The 15,342-nt window shown below is 44.8% G+C and overlaps 1 protein-coding gene across 2 annotated transcripts in view; it reads left to right on the top strand.

The window, feature by feature from the left end:
- NBAS (NBAS subunit of NRZ tethering complex) overlaps window positions 1-15,342 on the top strand; it is a 340,305-nt gene that overhangs the window by 323,634 nt on the left and 1,329 nt on the right. For both annotated transcript variants that reach the window (XM_082642209.1, XM_082642208.1), the window contains one exon: window positions 4,242-4,370. In XM_082642209.1, the coding sequence (XP_082498335.1) occupies window positions 4,242-4,370 (129 nt within the window). The remainder of the gene's footprint in view (window positions 1-4,241; window positions 4,371-15,342) is intronic.

Genomic DNA, 15,342 nt, shown 5'->3' with positions numbered 1-15,342 from the left:
GAAAACATTAGTTAGGACCTCTGGACCTCCACTTTCTTATCTCTGAAACAAGGGGTTAGACCACCCGACCTCAGCGGGGACTCTTGTTTCGACTGTTCTGTGAGGTCTCCAGTCCTGGGGGGAGCGTGAACTGAGGCTGTCTCTTCACTTCTTCATCCGTAGCGCTTAGTTCCTTGCCTCTCGTGAGTCCATCATTCTCTTGGGGTGAGGAGTAAGGTACTGGATCGAGCCCCATTTTGAAGTAGGTCATTATCGCTTCTCTGTTCCAATTTGATGATTTGAAAGATCATCCTCAAGAGTTCTGTTGCCACAGTGACTTTTCCTCATTTTTGTTTTGCTACCTCCTGTATTTTAATTGGGTACATATGTAGATTTTTTTTCTTAGGATGCCATGATTGAAGGAACTTTGCAAATGTCGTGTACTATTTTTATTAATCACTAAATTTGCTCAAATGTGAATTAGAATTGTTACAAAGGAAGGAACAGTATTATCATAAAATGGAAATGTCTTGTTAAGTTTATTTTACCACATTTGGAATCTACATAGTCTCATTTCAGACTTCCATGAGATTTAATATCACTGTGGCAGTAAACTTATCCATGACTCACTTCTTTTTTTTTTTTTTTTTTGCGGTACGTGGGCCTCTCACTGTTGCGGCCTCTCCCGTTGCGGAGCACAGGCTTCGGACGCTCAGGCTCAGCGGCCATGGCTCACGGGCCCAGCCACTCCGTGGCATGTGGGATCTTCCCAAACCGGGGCACGAACCCGTGTCCCCTGCATCGGCAGGCGGGCTCTCAACCACTGCGCCACCAGGGAAGCCCCACTCCTTTTTACTCCAGTACCTTCGGTTGCCCTACTGCCTGGTGTGTGAAGTGCATTTGCCTGATCATCTCTGACGGGACTGAAAGGGGCTTACTTTCTCCTTCATCCCCATTTCCCATCCTCCTACCAAGTTCCCACATGTAGAGATGTTTTTTCTTCGTGGCTCTTTTCACGATCGCCTGCTGTTGCTCACGGTACTTGTTTACTTGTGGCCGTGATGGTTTTGCTGATGGAAAATATTAGAGAAAGATAAAATCACTGTTTCTCACAGGTCCTGTGTCCCCCAATCTTGAAAGTTAACACATCCTCCTCCTCAGCTTCTGTCCATGGCAATGCGTGCAGCGTCCTCAGGAGTGGGGTATCTGTAGAACCAGAAATTGGCAACTTGGCATAAAACAAGTTCCTGGCATTTAGATGTAAAATCCCAAGTTCCATCTGCCTGTGGCTGCCCCCGAGGGTCCCTGCAGAGGCACAGCAGGAACTAGCGTGGCAGACGCTGCGGCGGGTGTGTGGGAGCCCGCCCCCCAGCTCCCGAGCGAGCCCAGCTGACCCCGGCTTCTCAGTCTTAGCGTGACTGTCCTCTCTCGTGGCTGAGGCACTCCTGAGGATGTCAAGGGCTTGATTTTTCGAATCGACGACACCCACCCCTGCACACCTTGTACTCCACCCTCTTGCTATGGGCCCTGCCACACCTTTAGGTGCTGGATACCCCAGGACCAGTGGGAGGGTGGCGTGAGAACAGAAGGACCGCTGGTGGACCGGTCCCGCTGCTCTGACAGCCATCAGCCACGGGGCCCAGGGCATCACCGTAAACCCCAGTCCACAGGGGGGAGCAGCGCCCAGGGTTCTGGCCTGGCTCTGGGCCCCAGCCCACCTGCTCCTCTGTATTCAAGGCCTCTCGTGGTTGTTCTGTGTCCTGATGGCCAGACAGGTTTGAGCTGCGAACGTACCATATAAGGGGTTTTGTGGTTCCCTTTGCTGCTTTGACCTTTCCTGCAGCTCCCAAATCCCTTTATAAACATCCTAATAAACTGTCCTCTTGTAACAGAGGGGAAATACCTGGTGAATGTAGTATAGTCCCTAATTACAAGTAAGCATTTAGCCAGTAACTGTTAGCTAAGAGATAAAAAGCACTCAGTGGCTCTCATAAAGTGAATTCTTCCATTCCTGGGTGACCTTGTCTGGCTGTGGGATATCTAGCCATTATGCCTGCTCAAAGGGGTGTATAGGTTATTTCCATAAATTTTTCATCAAAGCTAAGATCAGCCAAGTGACATGCTTCTTCCAAATATCATAAGTTACTGAGAAGTACCTATTTACCAATTACTGATAACTTATTGAATAAGCGTATATGAGAGTGAAGAGAGAGAATACAAATAATTTGGGGTACAGTATGTACTAAGCAAGTTTGGAATACAGAGAAGGAAAAACCTTCTTGCCCTCAGGTGAGGCAGATAGACAAATGAATGATTACAATAAGACAAGATGACAGATAACGTAGGAAATATTCAACGAGGTAGAGCCAGAATATAGGAGCGCCAAACCTGGGACATCAGAGGTACCATCGCAGGGAATGGAATTTTCTTGTGCCCTTGTAAGCTGAGACCTAACCATGAGTAGGGGTTAATCAAAGAGAGAGAGAGACAGCAGAGGTTACATTGTGTGCGAAGACCCAGAGGTCCAGGAGAGCCTCACACTCTCCGCTGCACCCTCCACTGTGGTAGCCATGGGCCACACATGGGTATGAAAATCAAGCTTAAGTGAAATTGAATAAAATTTAAAATGCAGTTTCTCAGTTGCACTAGCCACATCTCAAATGCTCACAAGCCCCACGTGGCCCACGGCTGCCCTGCTGGGCAGCGCAGCTCAGAGCATCCCGTGGTGAGAGGAAGGTCTCCCGGGCAGGCGCTGCTCTCAGAGGACTGTGCAGGGTGGGACGGCAAGGCCGTAAGACTACAGGGAGGAAGGCAGAGGAAGCAGGTTGGTGCGTGGCAGCTGGGCTAGACTGTCACGCATGGGAGTTTATATTTCGTCTTCCCAAATGTTTTCTGCAGGTTTTGGCATCCCAGATTAAAAATCCTCATTTCTCTTTGGCCCGGATGCTGGGTGAGGGGCCTGTGTATGCGGTATGTGCCCTAAGGCATGCAGAGCGCTTTCCTGAATGAGAATCCGTGTTTGAAGTACACATTTTACAGCTGATATTGATCACTTTCACACGGGTTTGGGGGGCCCAGCCTTCCAGTCTGATTTCCAGCAGTGGCCTGCTGGGTGCAAGCTAATAAAAGACAGTGAGTGGAATTCCAAAGAGACCTTTATCCCAAGCTTTAAGTAGGGCTTCTTTATGTCAGCCTTCTTTTATCTACTCTTGATAATAACGTAAAGGAATTATGAAAATGTCATGCATTTCAGTTTTTCTTCTCCGATGTGCTCCTGTTGGAGCAGTGCAAGAGGAAGGTCGTCCCACACAGGGCGGTGATCCCCAGTTCTTTCAAAAACAGCCCTCGCTTTATATAATGAGGTTGTTTGTGCTCATTGTCCAGTCTTCGGTCCAAGTGTTCTGTTCTTCACGTTACAGCTAAAGTCAGGACACTGAGGGAACATGTAACTCAGCAGGGAAGAATAATAGCTTGAAAATTTATTGTCTATGCTTTTATACTTTTGTTGTGAAAGATTATCGTTTGTTATCTTATAGAAAAGCCTGCTCCCTGATGGCAGGTTCAGCCAGCATAGAAAAAGGGCTGCGAATAAAATGCAAATATGTCTGTGACGATCTAAATCCATTTTCATTTTTCTGGACCACAGATAGTTTTTATGAAGATGGAGCATCTTAAGTATATCAAGCATCCAGTTTACATTGACATTAACTATAAACAGGTTTTAAAATATGTGAATTGCTGATTTCCTTTGTTACAGTGGGTGATAACTAGATATTTTTGATAATATTAACAATTGACAATAGTTTTTATTGTTAAGCGTCTAGTGCTGAGCATTGTACATTATTATTCACTAATACCTATTCACACACACACACACACACACACACACACACACACACCCCCCACACTGCAGAGTAGATACAGTTTACCTCTATTTTACTTGGGAGGAAACTAGGGCTCTGAGAGTTTAGGAAAATAAATTCCAGTCCTATATCCATCCATCGGGATCCTATGCATCCATTAAAATAGCAACGTTGTAGATGAATAGCTGATACTTGGAAAGATTTTAGGAATAGATGGTGAAGTGAGTGAAACAGGTACCAAACACTAAATCAGGGTGGTCCCATGTGTGCATTTTGTACAGACACAGACAGACACACACACTCATAGGAGAAGGTGTGGAAAGACACAAGCAGAATCGTGCCAGCGCTTCGATGCGCTTCCTTTCCTTCTCACTCACAAAGTTGCCCTTGTGCTTCCAGGGTGTGAAGGAGCTGTGCTCGCTGCTGTTCCACCAGGCCCTGCTGCTCCCGTCTCTGAAGCTTCTCCTTGAGAGCCGAGACGAGCATCTGCACGCCATGGCCCTGGACCACATCACCGCCATCGCTAAGGTGCGGAATTTCTTTCTTACATTTCAGAGAAGTGAATTAGTATTGCCGTTCTCATCAGGAACAACCGTGATTTACTCAGGACTATTTTATCTCCACTCTGACCACATTAGCTGTTTCTGTTTGTCTAAGCAGTAGATATTTGTCTATTTTACAAACATTCACTAAACTCCTCCCATGAACCACACTCTGGGTTTAGGTGCCAAGAATACAAATCCAGATCATGAAGCATTTTCTCTAGAGAAGCAGTATATTAGTCTCTTTAAGAAAATGTCAAAGCAGCCTGGGACTAGTGGACTAGTCCTTGCCACTTGAGATCTTGGTCGAGGAGCTCCTAGCATCCAGCAGGTTTTCTGTGCCTGCACGTGTTTGGTTATCTACTAATTAAAGGTGGGAAAGAGTCATGTTTCCTGACACCATCGGAAATCTCAAGCTCGTGTTTCCTCTGGCGGCCGACACCACCACTGAAGCCCCTCCTAGTTTGAGGAGTGGGGGGCTAGTGTCAAGGCTGGAGAGTCCTCCCTCAAGGCTGTTGCCTTGTTATCATGATTAAGGAAGAAACTTTCACTTCCCTTTTTAAATTTTACACTTTAGGATTAGATAGCTCAGGGTTGTGTTTAATGAATTTGCATTGTATTATCCTTACTGAAACCCTTCTGCAGGGCGATCATTCTTTCATTTGAAGCGTGTATGTGTGTGCTTTAACAAAAATGTAAAAGGATGTCTTTTAGGGACCAGACAGGGCAGAAGAATCCTAGAGCAGTGGTGCAGTGAAGAGATTGATGAAAAGATGTCATGGATGTACAATTTTGTTAATGACAAAGGATGCAGAAAGCAGAACGTAATTGCATTTGGAAACAGTAATAATGAACAAAATGAGAAAAACCTAGTGCCTTTTTTCATTTAGATGTATTTTCAAAATAATGTAAAGTTTCTCTAAAGATTTTGTGTTAAAAATGCCCTTCCTTATCACTGATAGTTGAGCATAACAAGGGCCTTTCTAGAAACTAGACTGAAGTAGGGAATTGAGGGGACTTGTCCAGCGGTAACCTCCCTGTCTCTCTGTGCTGAAATAAAAGTTGCATAATGTTGGGAATTTACAAGAAACTAAGAACTGCAGTGAGGTTTTTTTTCTTAGCTGATTTTTAATTGCAAATCCAAGACATCAGGAAGAAGGGAAAACTGGAGAAAATCAGGCTGCACATTTTCAGTATGTTTTTTCCCTCACCACCCTTTAACATATTCATATCTCTGCTCAGGTCTTCCCACTAAAACTTGCCATGGGCCTCTTTGAGCATAAAACAGTGATGTATTAAACATTGCCGTTCCCCATTCATCCTGTGTAGGGCATTCCTGACACACTCCTGAATCCCATAGGTGAGCGTGTCCGTTTTCATTTTAAAGATTCTTTATCTCAAATGCATCAGAACTGCAACTAGAAGGGGGGCTCCCTAACTGTGAACCAGCCCTGCTGCCTGCCACACACCCCTGCCTACATGCATGTGCACACGCACATGTGCACACACCATCAAAATAAGAAATCAAATGGGAATGTTGCATCACCCAAGTCACTTTTAAATGGCGCTAGTTTCCCTCCATAACGCTTTGATCTGCACGTTTGACGTGCAGCACTGTGCTAAAAGTCTGTGGGTGGTTCGCCTAGGGTTGTGATGAGAACACCCAAAACCTCTGTGGCCTTCAGGTGCGAAAATCAAAGCCAGAGGTGTAAATTGCTGAGGTGAGTCACTTACCTACCACTGAGACCCTTACTTTTAGGAATTCAGTAATGACACTGACTTGTAACTTCTCTGCACTAAGTTGAGTACTCACATTAGGCTGGCCCATCTGTGACCTTCAAGTGTGTTCATGGAAGCTTTTGCATCCTCCAGAGAAATAAAGTGTTGCAGATTTTTCCAGTTTTTAAACATTTTTTAACTTTTTATTTTGAGATAGTTTTAAGTTCACATTCGGTTGTAGAAAATAACAGCAAGATTTTTTGTACCCTTCACCCAGTTTCCCCAAGTGGTAACATCTTGCATGACTATAGTATAATTATCACCAAGACGTTGACAGTGATACAATCTCTGGACCTGATTTGGATTTCACAGTTTTACGTGCCCTCGTGTGTGTGTGTGTGTGTGTGTGTGTGTGTGTGTCTGTCTGTCTGTCTGTGTGTCTGTGCATAAAGTTCTATGCAGTATTGTCCCCTGGGGATTCATGTGACTACAGTGAGGATCCAGAGCAGCTCCATCACAAGGATCCCCCAGGCCACCCCCTATAGCCACAGCCAGCCTCTCCCTCCCCCACCCACCCAGCAGCCAGTGGCAGCTGCTAATCTGTTCTCCATCTCTGTAATTTTGTCGTTTCAAGAGTGCGATATAAATGAAAAGAAATGACTATAATTTATCATTGCTCTCCCAGCACCATTAAAAAGTCATGTTATACTTTTCTAAGGGAAGAGTTTCACTGGGCCTTTTTGCAGGGCTCCTGTCAAGCTATTTTAAATCATACTTGGTATTACAGTGAAAAATATAAAACGTTGGCTTTCTTTTTTTGTGTTTATTTTGCTATTCACTCTGTCCACTACTGGGGGGCCCTGAGTTCATTGGTAACTTGTTTCTGCCCTTTTGGTTGTTGACAGTAATTCTTGTTGACATTAAAAAAAAAAAAAAATCTGTCAAAGGAACTCCTCTGATGGGTAATTGTTCCTGCACAGTGAGTGGATCCAGGCAGAAAAAATGCCTCCACTTGCTTGCTGATAGCTTGTATTATTCTGCTATTTGTTATAAGATACTGACAGTTTTATAGGTGTTTACATTTAAAAGGATGGTACTTAATGCTGATGCCAGAGATTACACCAGCTTCTCCTCCAATAGCGGCGCTCACTTCTTTCTCTAAGCTTTTCTGAAATTGCAAGCCTCTGGTGTTTGGCATGTCCTTACAAATGGCCAACAGCCTCTTCCTAGGCCAGAAATAGAAAGGCCTTCTTAGAGATTATGTCGCTGATGAATAATTAAAACCCTGGTGTGGTCCTGACTGCCGGATCACCCTCTCCATCAGCCTTGGTGAGATTTAGAGCTCACCTTCAAAACCTTCTTCTCTCCAAGAAGTATATTCGTTGCTGGTGGGTTTGAATCTCACCTCTGGGATACTTTCTACCAGGTGGAAGTCTCTTGACTCATCCCATCAAAGTAAGCAGGTGTGTATTTACAATAGCTTCATAGACTGAAACATTTCCCGATTCATAATTCCAGACGTGTGGTGGCTTCAGCTCTTCACTGCTTCGTCCTTTTTAGTACTGCTCAGTGCCTCTGCCCCGACGCCACATCGCAGGGACTGTCCTGGACCACGTGCCTATTAAAAGAATCATTCATGGAAGGGTTTACGACCTTTGGCACCTAATTAAGTGTTTCTCCCTGATGCTAGTAAATACCTATCTTCCAGTACCAACTGTGCCAGGTGTTATGATAGGAACGTCCTGACCTTCCCTTTTTAATAATCCTCTGGAAAGGTACCATTCTGGTTTCGCAGATGAAAACACTGAGACTCAGAGGTCACACGGCTAGTAAGTAGCCTGACCTGAAATTGAAACCCTGGATCCAGCGTTCAGAGCCTGTACTTGACCACGCCGCTTCTTTTGACCTAACTTAGTGGGCCCTCTGATATTGGAAAAGGGTTATCTCCACAGGGTAGTGAACTTGCTGAAAGCATCTTGAACCATATAATATCAGCACTGAAAAGAGTAGCGCAGAGCTAGTTTGACAGCTTGCCCGGTATAGGGCTTCCTTTTTCAAATCCGCTAAGTCACTGGGCCCTGGTCCAGCCTGGCTAGGGCTGGGGAGCCGACCACTCCCTGGGTGCTCTGTGCTGTGCTTTGAAAGCCCTCGGAAGAGGGCACCTCTAGAATGAAGCCTGCAGCCTTCATCTTGAACATGTGGATCTCACTTCTGCCCGGTGCAATTGCTTCCACAACACAGTCCTTCATGGTTTTAATAAATGTGATTCTTATCTCCTTTAACTTTGCCATGAAGGTACTGGAACCTACCAACATTACTCACAGTGACCAGTGTCTAGGTTGGAGGGAGAGCCTTAAAGATTCTCAGAAAAGCATGCTTGGATTAACATGTTTACAGTCGACCCTTGAACAGCACAGGGGTTAAGCCACGTGTAAGTTAGGCTCGGCCCTCTGTATCCGAGGCTCCTCTGAATCCACAGCTGAGGTTCCTCCACATCCGTGGATTCAACCAACGAGGGACTGTGCTGTGCTGTAGTATCTCCCACTGAAAAAAAATCCACGTGTAAGTGGCCCGGCACAGTTCAGACCCACGTTGTTCAAGGGCCAACATGTATATAAAACCGGGAAACCTTCCTTTCTTTGTTCCCCCTTTAACTCAATCCAGATTTCCAACAAGGACCTCCCTGGTGAGCATCTGTCCCCGCTGTAGCGCTCCCGTGGTATTGCCTTCTCGTGTTGAAGTCAGGCTCACACATGTCCCCCCCGGCCTCGGCGTGCTGTGATAACAGGGACCTTGGGCTGGGCTCCCAACAACCCTGTTTGGTGTCTGCAAAGCCCTTCTTTTGTTTTGGTCCTTATGTCAGCTGGTTTTCTTCTAAGCGTATCCAAACCAGGTTAGGCTGAAGTGATCCAGTCATGCAAAGAAGGATCAAGTGAGTGTTTTCCTGTATCTTTTACAGATACCAATTGACATTAAACTGATCTATTTTTTTTAACATCTTTATTGGAGTATAACTGCTTTACAGTGGTGTGTTAGTTTCTGCTGTATCACAAAGTGAATCAGCCATACATATACATACATCCCCATATCCCCTCCCTCTTGCGTCTCCCTCCCACCCTCCCTACCCAACCCCTCTAGGTGGTCACAAAGCACCGAGCTGATCTCCCTGTGCTATGCGGCTGCTTCCCACTAGCTATCTGTTTTACATTTGGTAGTGTATATATGTCCATGCCACTTCCTCCCAGCTTACCCTTCCCCCTCCCCACGTCCTCAAGTCCATTCTCTACGAAACAGACCTATTTTTACAATCACTGTTCTTTTGTCTCTTTTAGTACCAGGCTCTTTTTCTCAGAATTTTGGGCATATCTACTTATTTCTAAATAGCATTTTAACTTGTACATACCTAGACATGTTGCTTTCACCCATCTTCCTTCATCCTCAGCTGGTAGTTGGTCTTCTCAGTGAAGGAAGCTCTGCAACAGAATATCTCCCAGTCGTCTCAGCTGGTTGCCTCTAGCGACAGGCAGCTCACTCCCTATGGGCTAACCTATTAGATTTCCAGACAGCTCTGATGGGTGGCTGCCTTACTTAGTGTGAACAGACGTATAAAGCACCACTGTGCATAGGCTGGTACTGTGTGCTGGAGTGAGGAATGGGTAAGACATTTGTAAAGATGAAATAAAATACACATCCATCAGTGTAGAGGAATTATCTCATCAGGAGATTGATGTATGAAATAATAACACAAGGAATTAAGCAAAGTAGAAAGGGGGCAAGTACAAAGTTTGGAACTAGCCAAACTCAGGGCCCCAGAATGGGTCACAGAGGTGACCACGCTTGAATCGTCAAAGATTCTCTCCCATTGTTAGATCCTCAGTCAGAGGACTGTCCTAATTTTGGATTTAGAAGAGGTGTGTGTACTACTAATCCCATGCCAGGAGCGGAGCTGATGCTGTGCCGAGAAATGGAGCCTGAATGTCATGCAAATAAATAGAGAAAACAAAAAGTTACCTGCAGGCATTTTTCTTATTCCAAGTATACAATTCTGTTGCCCTTTTATTTTTCTGCACTTGTAGTTGATATATTTAATAACTTTTAATAGTAATAGTATATGTAGCAGTGAGACAAATATCCTCCCCTAAAGGAAACAGTGAAATAATATTAAATAATCTTCTTTAAAGTAATTGAAATGAGGTCGTGCATGCACTAGGCTACTGGGGTTTCAGCTTCTCTCCTTACTGTAATTACTCTTAGCTTCATACAGATCCATAAAATCAAAGATTTAATTCAGAGAAGGTTCATTACCTATTGTTGAAACAGGAATTAAGCAGTTAACATTTTAATGGCTTGGAAGACAGTAGTGCTTTGTGCTTTAATAAGTTTTTTTCCCCAAGATCTGCAAAGTTTCATTTATTCTCAAAAATTAATCACCGACCCAAAAAAAAAAAAAAAAAATCACTGACAGAGAAGGCAAGCCTTTTACTCATTGTATGATATATGTAAGGCCGCCTTCTTCTTCTATGCTTTATTCCTGATTTGTTTGACTCTAATAACTCCAGCCATTTACTGAACTTGAACTCTACAGGCATTGTGCTAGGCAGTTAAAAACATAGATTATCTCAACCCCTGTCTGTTGTCTGTATTTCACATATGGAAACTGGGGCCTGGAGAGATTATCCTTAACAAGGTCATACATCTATGTAGCTAAAAAGCCAGGATTGGAAATTGGTCTCTCACCCCAAAGCCTGTCTGCTTTCTCTTCACAAGACGACTAATTCAGAGTTATTTGATCAGAGGAATTAAATCAACTAATCCTCCTGGACTTCTCACATATTTATTTCAAACATCCAACTGACTCCAAAAATGACCGAATATATTTTCTTCCTCAAGCCCTTAAAGCACCAATCCAGCCAATGTCAGGGATGCGTGATTTTCCCCAGACCATACACCAAAGTGATTCCCAACCAATTAAAAAGTTAAGATATTTTTAAAATCAGAAAATTATATATATGTATATGTATATATATATATATATATATACACACATACACACACACACAAACATACACATACACGCATACATATCAGATCCTTCAAGCAAGTATAGTTTCCAAGCTTTAAAGCAATAGGAAAAGGATCATAAAGGAACAGATCCTTTCCTGATGATATAAAAATGTAAGACTTCTACAAGACAACAAATAACCAAAACAGAATTGCAAACAACAGATTAGAATGTCCATTATATCAATAACTAAAATCAAATTTAATGTTTAGGTTATACAAAGAACTCCTTCACATGTGGAAAATGATGTTGAAACTCCAGTTAATGAGCAAAGGATTTGATCCTTCCCATAAGAAAAGATAAAAATGACAGGAAATGTATGGAAAAAATTCATTCTTGCAAATAAACAAACTGAAATAAAATCATCTTTGAGGTGCCTATGCATATCTCCTAAATTAGCACAATGAGTTTCTTTTCAAAACAGTAACATCCAAAGCTGAGAAGTTTGCAGTGGAACTGACCCTCTGCTCCCCTGATAGCACTGCCGTGAGCTGGACGGTCCACGTCGCTGTGTGACTGCACTGCTCTCACATCCTCAGCCCAAAATTGTTTCAGATGCTTTGCCCCATGTATTAGTCTGCTCAGGCTGCCATAACGAAGTACCACAGACTGGGCAACGTACACACTAGAAATTTGTTTCCTTGCAATCCCGGAGGCCCAGAGTCCAAGATCAAGGTGTCAGCGGGATTGATTCCTTCTGAGGCCTCTCTCCTTGACTTGTAGATGGTTGCTTTCCCCCTGTGTCCGCATGTGGTTGCCTCTGGGTTTATGTGTGTGTCATCTTCTCTTCTTATAAAGACACCAATGAGGGCTTCCCTGGTGGCGCAGTGGTTGAGAGTCCGCCTGCCGATGCAGGGGACGTGGGTTCGTGCCCTGGTCCGGGAAGATCCCACATGCCGCGGAGCGGCTGGGCCCGTGAGCCATGGCCGCTGAGCCTGCACGTCCGGAGCCTGTGCTCTGCAACAGGAGAGACCACAACAGTGAGAGGCCCGCGTACCGCAAAACAAACAAACAAACAAAAAAATACCAATGAAACTGGATTAGGATTCACCCAAATGACTCATCAAGCCTTACTTTTACCTCTTTAAAGGCCCTGTCTCCAAATACAGTCACTTTCTTGTGTATTGGGGGGTAAGACTTCAACATATGAACTTGGGGGGATACATGTCATCCCATAAGACCCCAGTTATACCTCTCCTAATAATTTATTTTAAGGAGATAATTCAAATAAAGAAAGGATGTGTGTAAAAACCATTCACTTGTAGTGTTTCAGTAATATCAAATGATTATAAACAGCTATTTACAGCAGGGGAAGTTAAATAACTTGTTCAATAGACTACTTCGCAGCCATTAAACTTTTTAGGAATGAAAACTGTGAAAATAGTTTTTAAAAATTCTCAACATATGAGAAAAGTAGGTACAAATGTCACAGGATTGATTGTGAAAATACATTTGCATGTGGATAATTACTAGACAGAAAAGGAGGATAAGATAATTCCCTTGTGGTGATCCTGACACAGAAGACTTCCTTCTTTTTTAAAACTATTTCCATGTTTTTCTTTTTATTTCAAAAAGAAAAATCAAGTAGGTTAGAATGACTAATTCTAACTGGTAAGACAGTTGTAGGCTTCTGTGGTAGGTAGTACCAGATGATTAGTGGCTTAAGTTAGGATTTTAGTCAAAAACAAGAAAAACGAAGACAAGCTGAGGCTTGACAAATTAACGTAGCAGCTCCACGCTGTCGGGATGATGCCAGGAACCCTGCTGTGCTGAGGAGGAGGACTCAGGCTGGCCTTGGTGCCCCTGAGGCAGGCGGCTTGGTGTGTGGGGTGGAGCGGTTCTGGCTGCCTGTGACCTCGGGCAGTCCTGGGCAATCCTCTCCTTCTCTGACCCTCAGGCTCCTCTTCGTTAAAATGCAGCTGTGGGACTGGGTCCTCAGAAAGGCCTTCTCTTACTTTCTGTATTCTTTCATTCTCTGTTTTGTCCCAAATATGTACAGAATAAATTATGCAGTGTTTTCCTTGCACATGACAATTATAAAGTAGACTCTGGCCATTCTGTACATCTTGCAAAGAGCCAGAATCAGGTAGAAGGCCAGAGAAAGGAAACAAAGTCAGCCCTTCATTTTCCCAGCATTTGATTATGAGGAGCTAAACCAGAATTTCCCCCACGCCCTCCCCTGGCCACGGCCCAGGCTCAGTGGAGGTCCGCAGTCTCTGCCTCCGCCTCTTTCTAGGGAACCTCTGAGCAGGCCAGGACCACAGGGGAAACGTCAGAGTTCACTTCCGTGACTTGAGCCTTAGGCTTCCTCAGCCGGAATAGCAGACGGAGAGCTTTTAGAGGGTGGACACCAACCCTGCAGTTATCCGAAAGGCACATCCAGCGGGAAACCAATTTTCAGGATGTCATTGCGCTGGAGAGAAGCAAACAGAAGAGGGGATCAGAGGGGCAGCATTGACAGAACCCCTGTCGCTTCCTCGAGCTGGAAAAATCCATCATGCTCTTCCTGGGAGCCTTTCAGACCCCCAGAGGGAGGGGTCGTGAGTCAACAGAAAGAATCATAAAGGTGTCCTAGCCTTGAAGACTTATTCAGGGCAGCAAAGAAAGTACCACCCTGCAGTGTTTGGATGCTGAGACTTTTATCCACGTATTTTATCAAACATTTGCCTGTAGCATCCTGACACACACTCTGTTCTCTCCTGTAGGGTTAGGTGGAAGGGTTCTTTATTTTTAACAGTGAACCAAACTAGCAGCACGCACAGTAACTCAGCTGCCACTCGTGTGCGTGTGTGTGCGCGTGGGCTCACACGCATGTGTGTCGAGGCTGCGGTGGACCACGAAAGGACGCGAGCTTTGGAGTTACTCATTCTTCACGCGTTCATTCCACAGATCTTGCTGAGCTCCTCCCATGAGGCCCACGCTCTTCTGGGCCTGGGGCTGCAGGGTGAACAGAGGACACACCATCTCTGCTCTGGAGGGGCTCATAGTCTGGGTCAGGGGGGAACAAACAGTAAACGCACGGACTAGTCAGAGCTGAGGGCTCCTGGGCAGCTCACCATGTAGCAGCCTTATAATGCTCGACACATGGCTCTGAGCTCACTGAGCCTCGGTTTATGCGTCTGTCAACTGAGATCAGAACTGTCTTAAAGGGACGTTTTAAGGCTTACAGAGAAGGTGCCTCAGTGGCACATGAGGGCCTCTCAGGAAGTGGCAGGCACCATGATGGGGTTCGGGTCCTGGTTCCCTACTCTGGAGCAAAAGAGAAAAAGGAGGGAAAGAAGACATGTAGAACCTTTGTAAGCAGCCCCCCCGGTGGGGAGGATGGAAAGCTCTTCTGCCACTTTCAGCAGCAGAAAAACTGGTCTTGTACCAGTTGCTTTTGTCACCACCTCTAAAAACAAAAACAAACAAAAAATGGGAAATTGAGTTCAACCTCAGTGTCTTCCTGAGTCAGAGGTGGATGAGCGGAATGTAACTGTTGATATAATGAGAGGCTGAAGAAAAGACGCCCAGAGTTTGCAAGACTCTTCAGTTCTGAGTCTAGAATCTTGTTCAACCGCATACGTGTGCACTTTACAAAAATGTGACAGGTTTCAGTGAGGTAGGTTCATTCAGCCATTTAACGAGTGCAAATTAAACTGGATGCCGAAATGAAAGGGCTGCAGCCCCCCATGCCCTCAAGAAGCTCCCAGAGTGGTAGGAAGGCAGCCAGACCAAGCACCATAATACAGCCCGGAGAGGCGTGTGTACGGTGTCCTGGGGTGTGGGGCGAGGGGGGTCAGCTTGGCCAGGAGATCTAGGGGAAATGTCACCAAGAAGATGGCACTGGAGCTGACATCTTTGTGGGGTTTTGAAGGATCACTGGTAGGAAAGATAGGCGCCGTCTGGTAGTGGGCAGTAACTTTTATTCTCAGAACTTCTTTTGTTTTAATCCTCACAGCCAGTCGACACTCTTGACCTTCTTGTCTCCAGTAGCCTTTCCTCCTTGTCACAGAACACTCACGCCGTATACAGTTACGTAGTAGAGTTGGTCCAAACATGAGATAATTGGCTTTGAAATGCCACATTATTTCTGTGGTTACTACACCCAAAACTATTAGAAAGTGCACAGTGACATGAAGAAGAAGCTGTCGTGAGGCTGTTTTATGACACTCCAGTGTAAATGAGAAGCTCTGAA

The sequence above is a fragment of the Mesoplodon mirus genome, assembly GCF_964341445.2.
Source record: "Mesoplodon mirus genome assembly, chromosome: 14".
In the NCBI taxonomy this organism is placed as follows: domain Eukaryota; kingdom Metazoa; phylum Chordata; class Mammalia; order Artiodactyla; family Ziphiidae; genus Mesoplodon; species Mesoplodon mirus.
The sequence above is the reverse complement of the archived record's forward strand: the minus strand, read 5'-3'. Positions and strand labels throughout refer to the sequence as shown.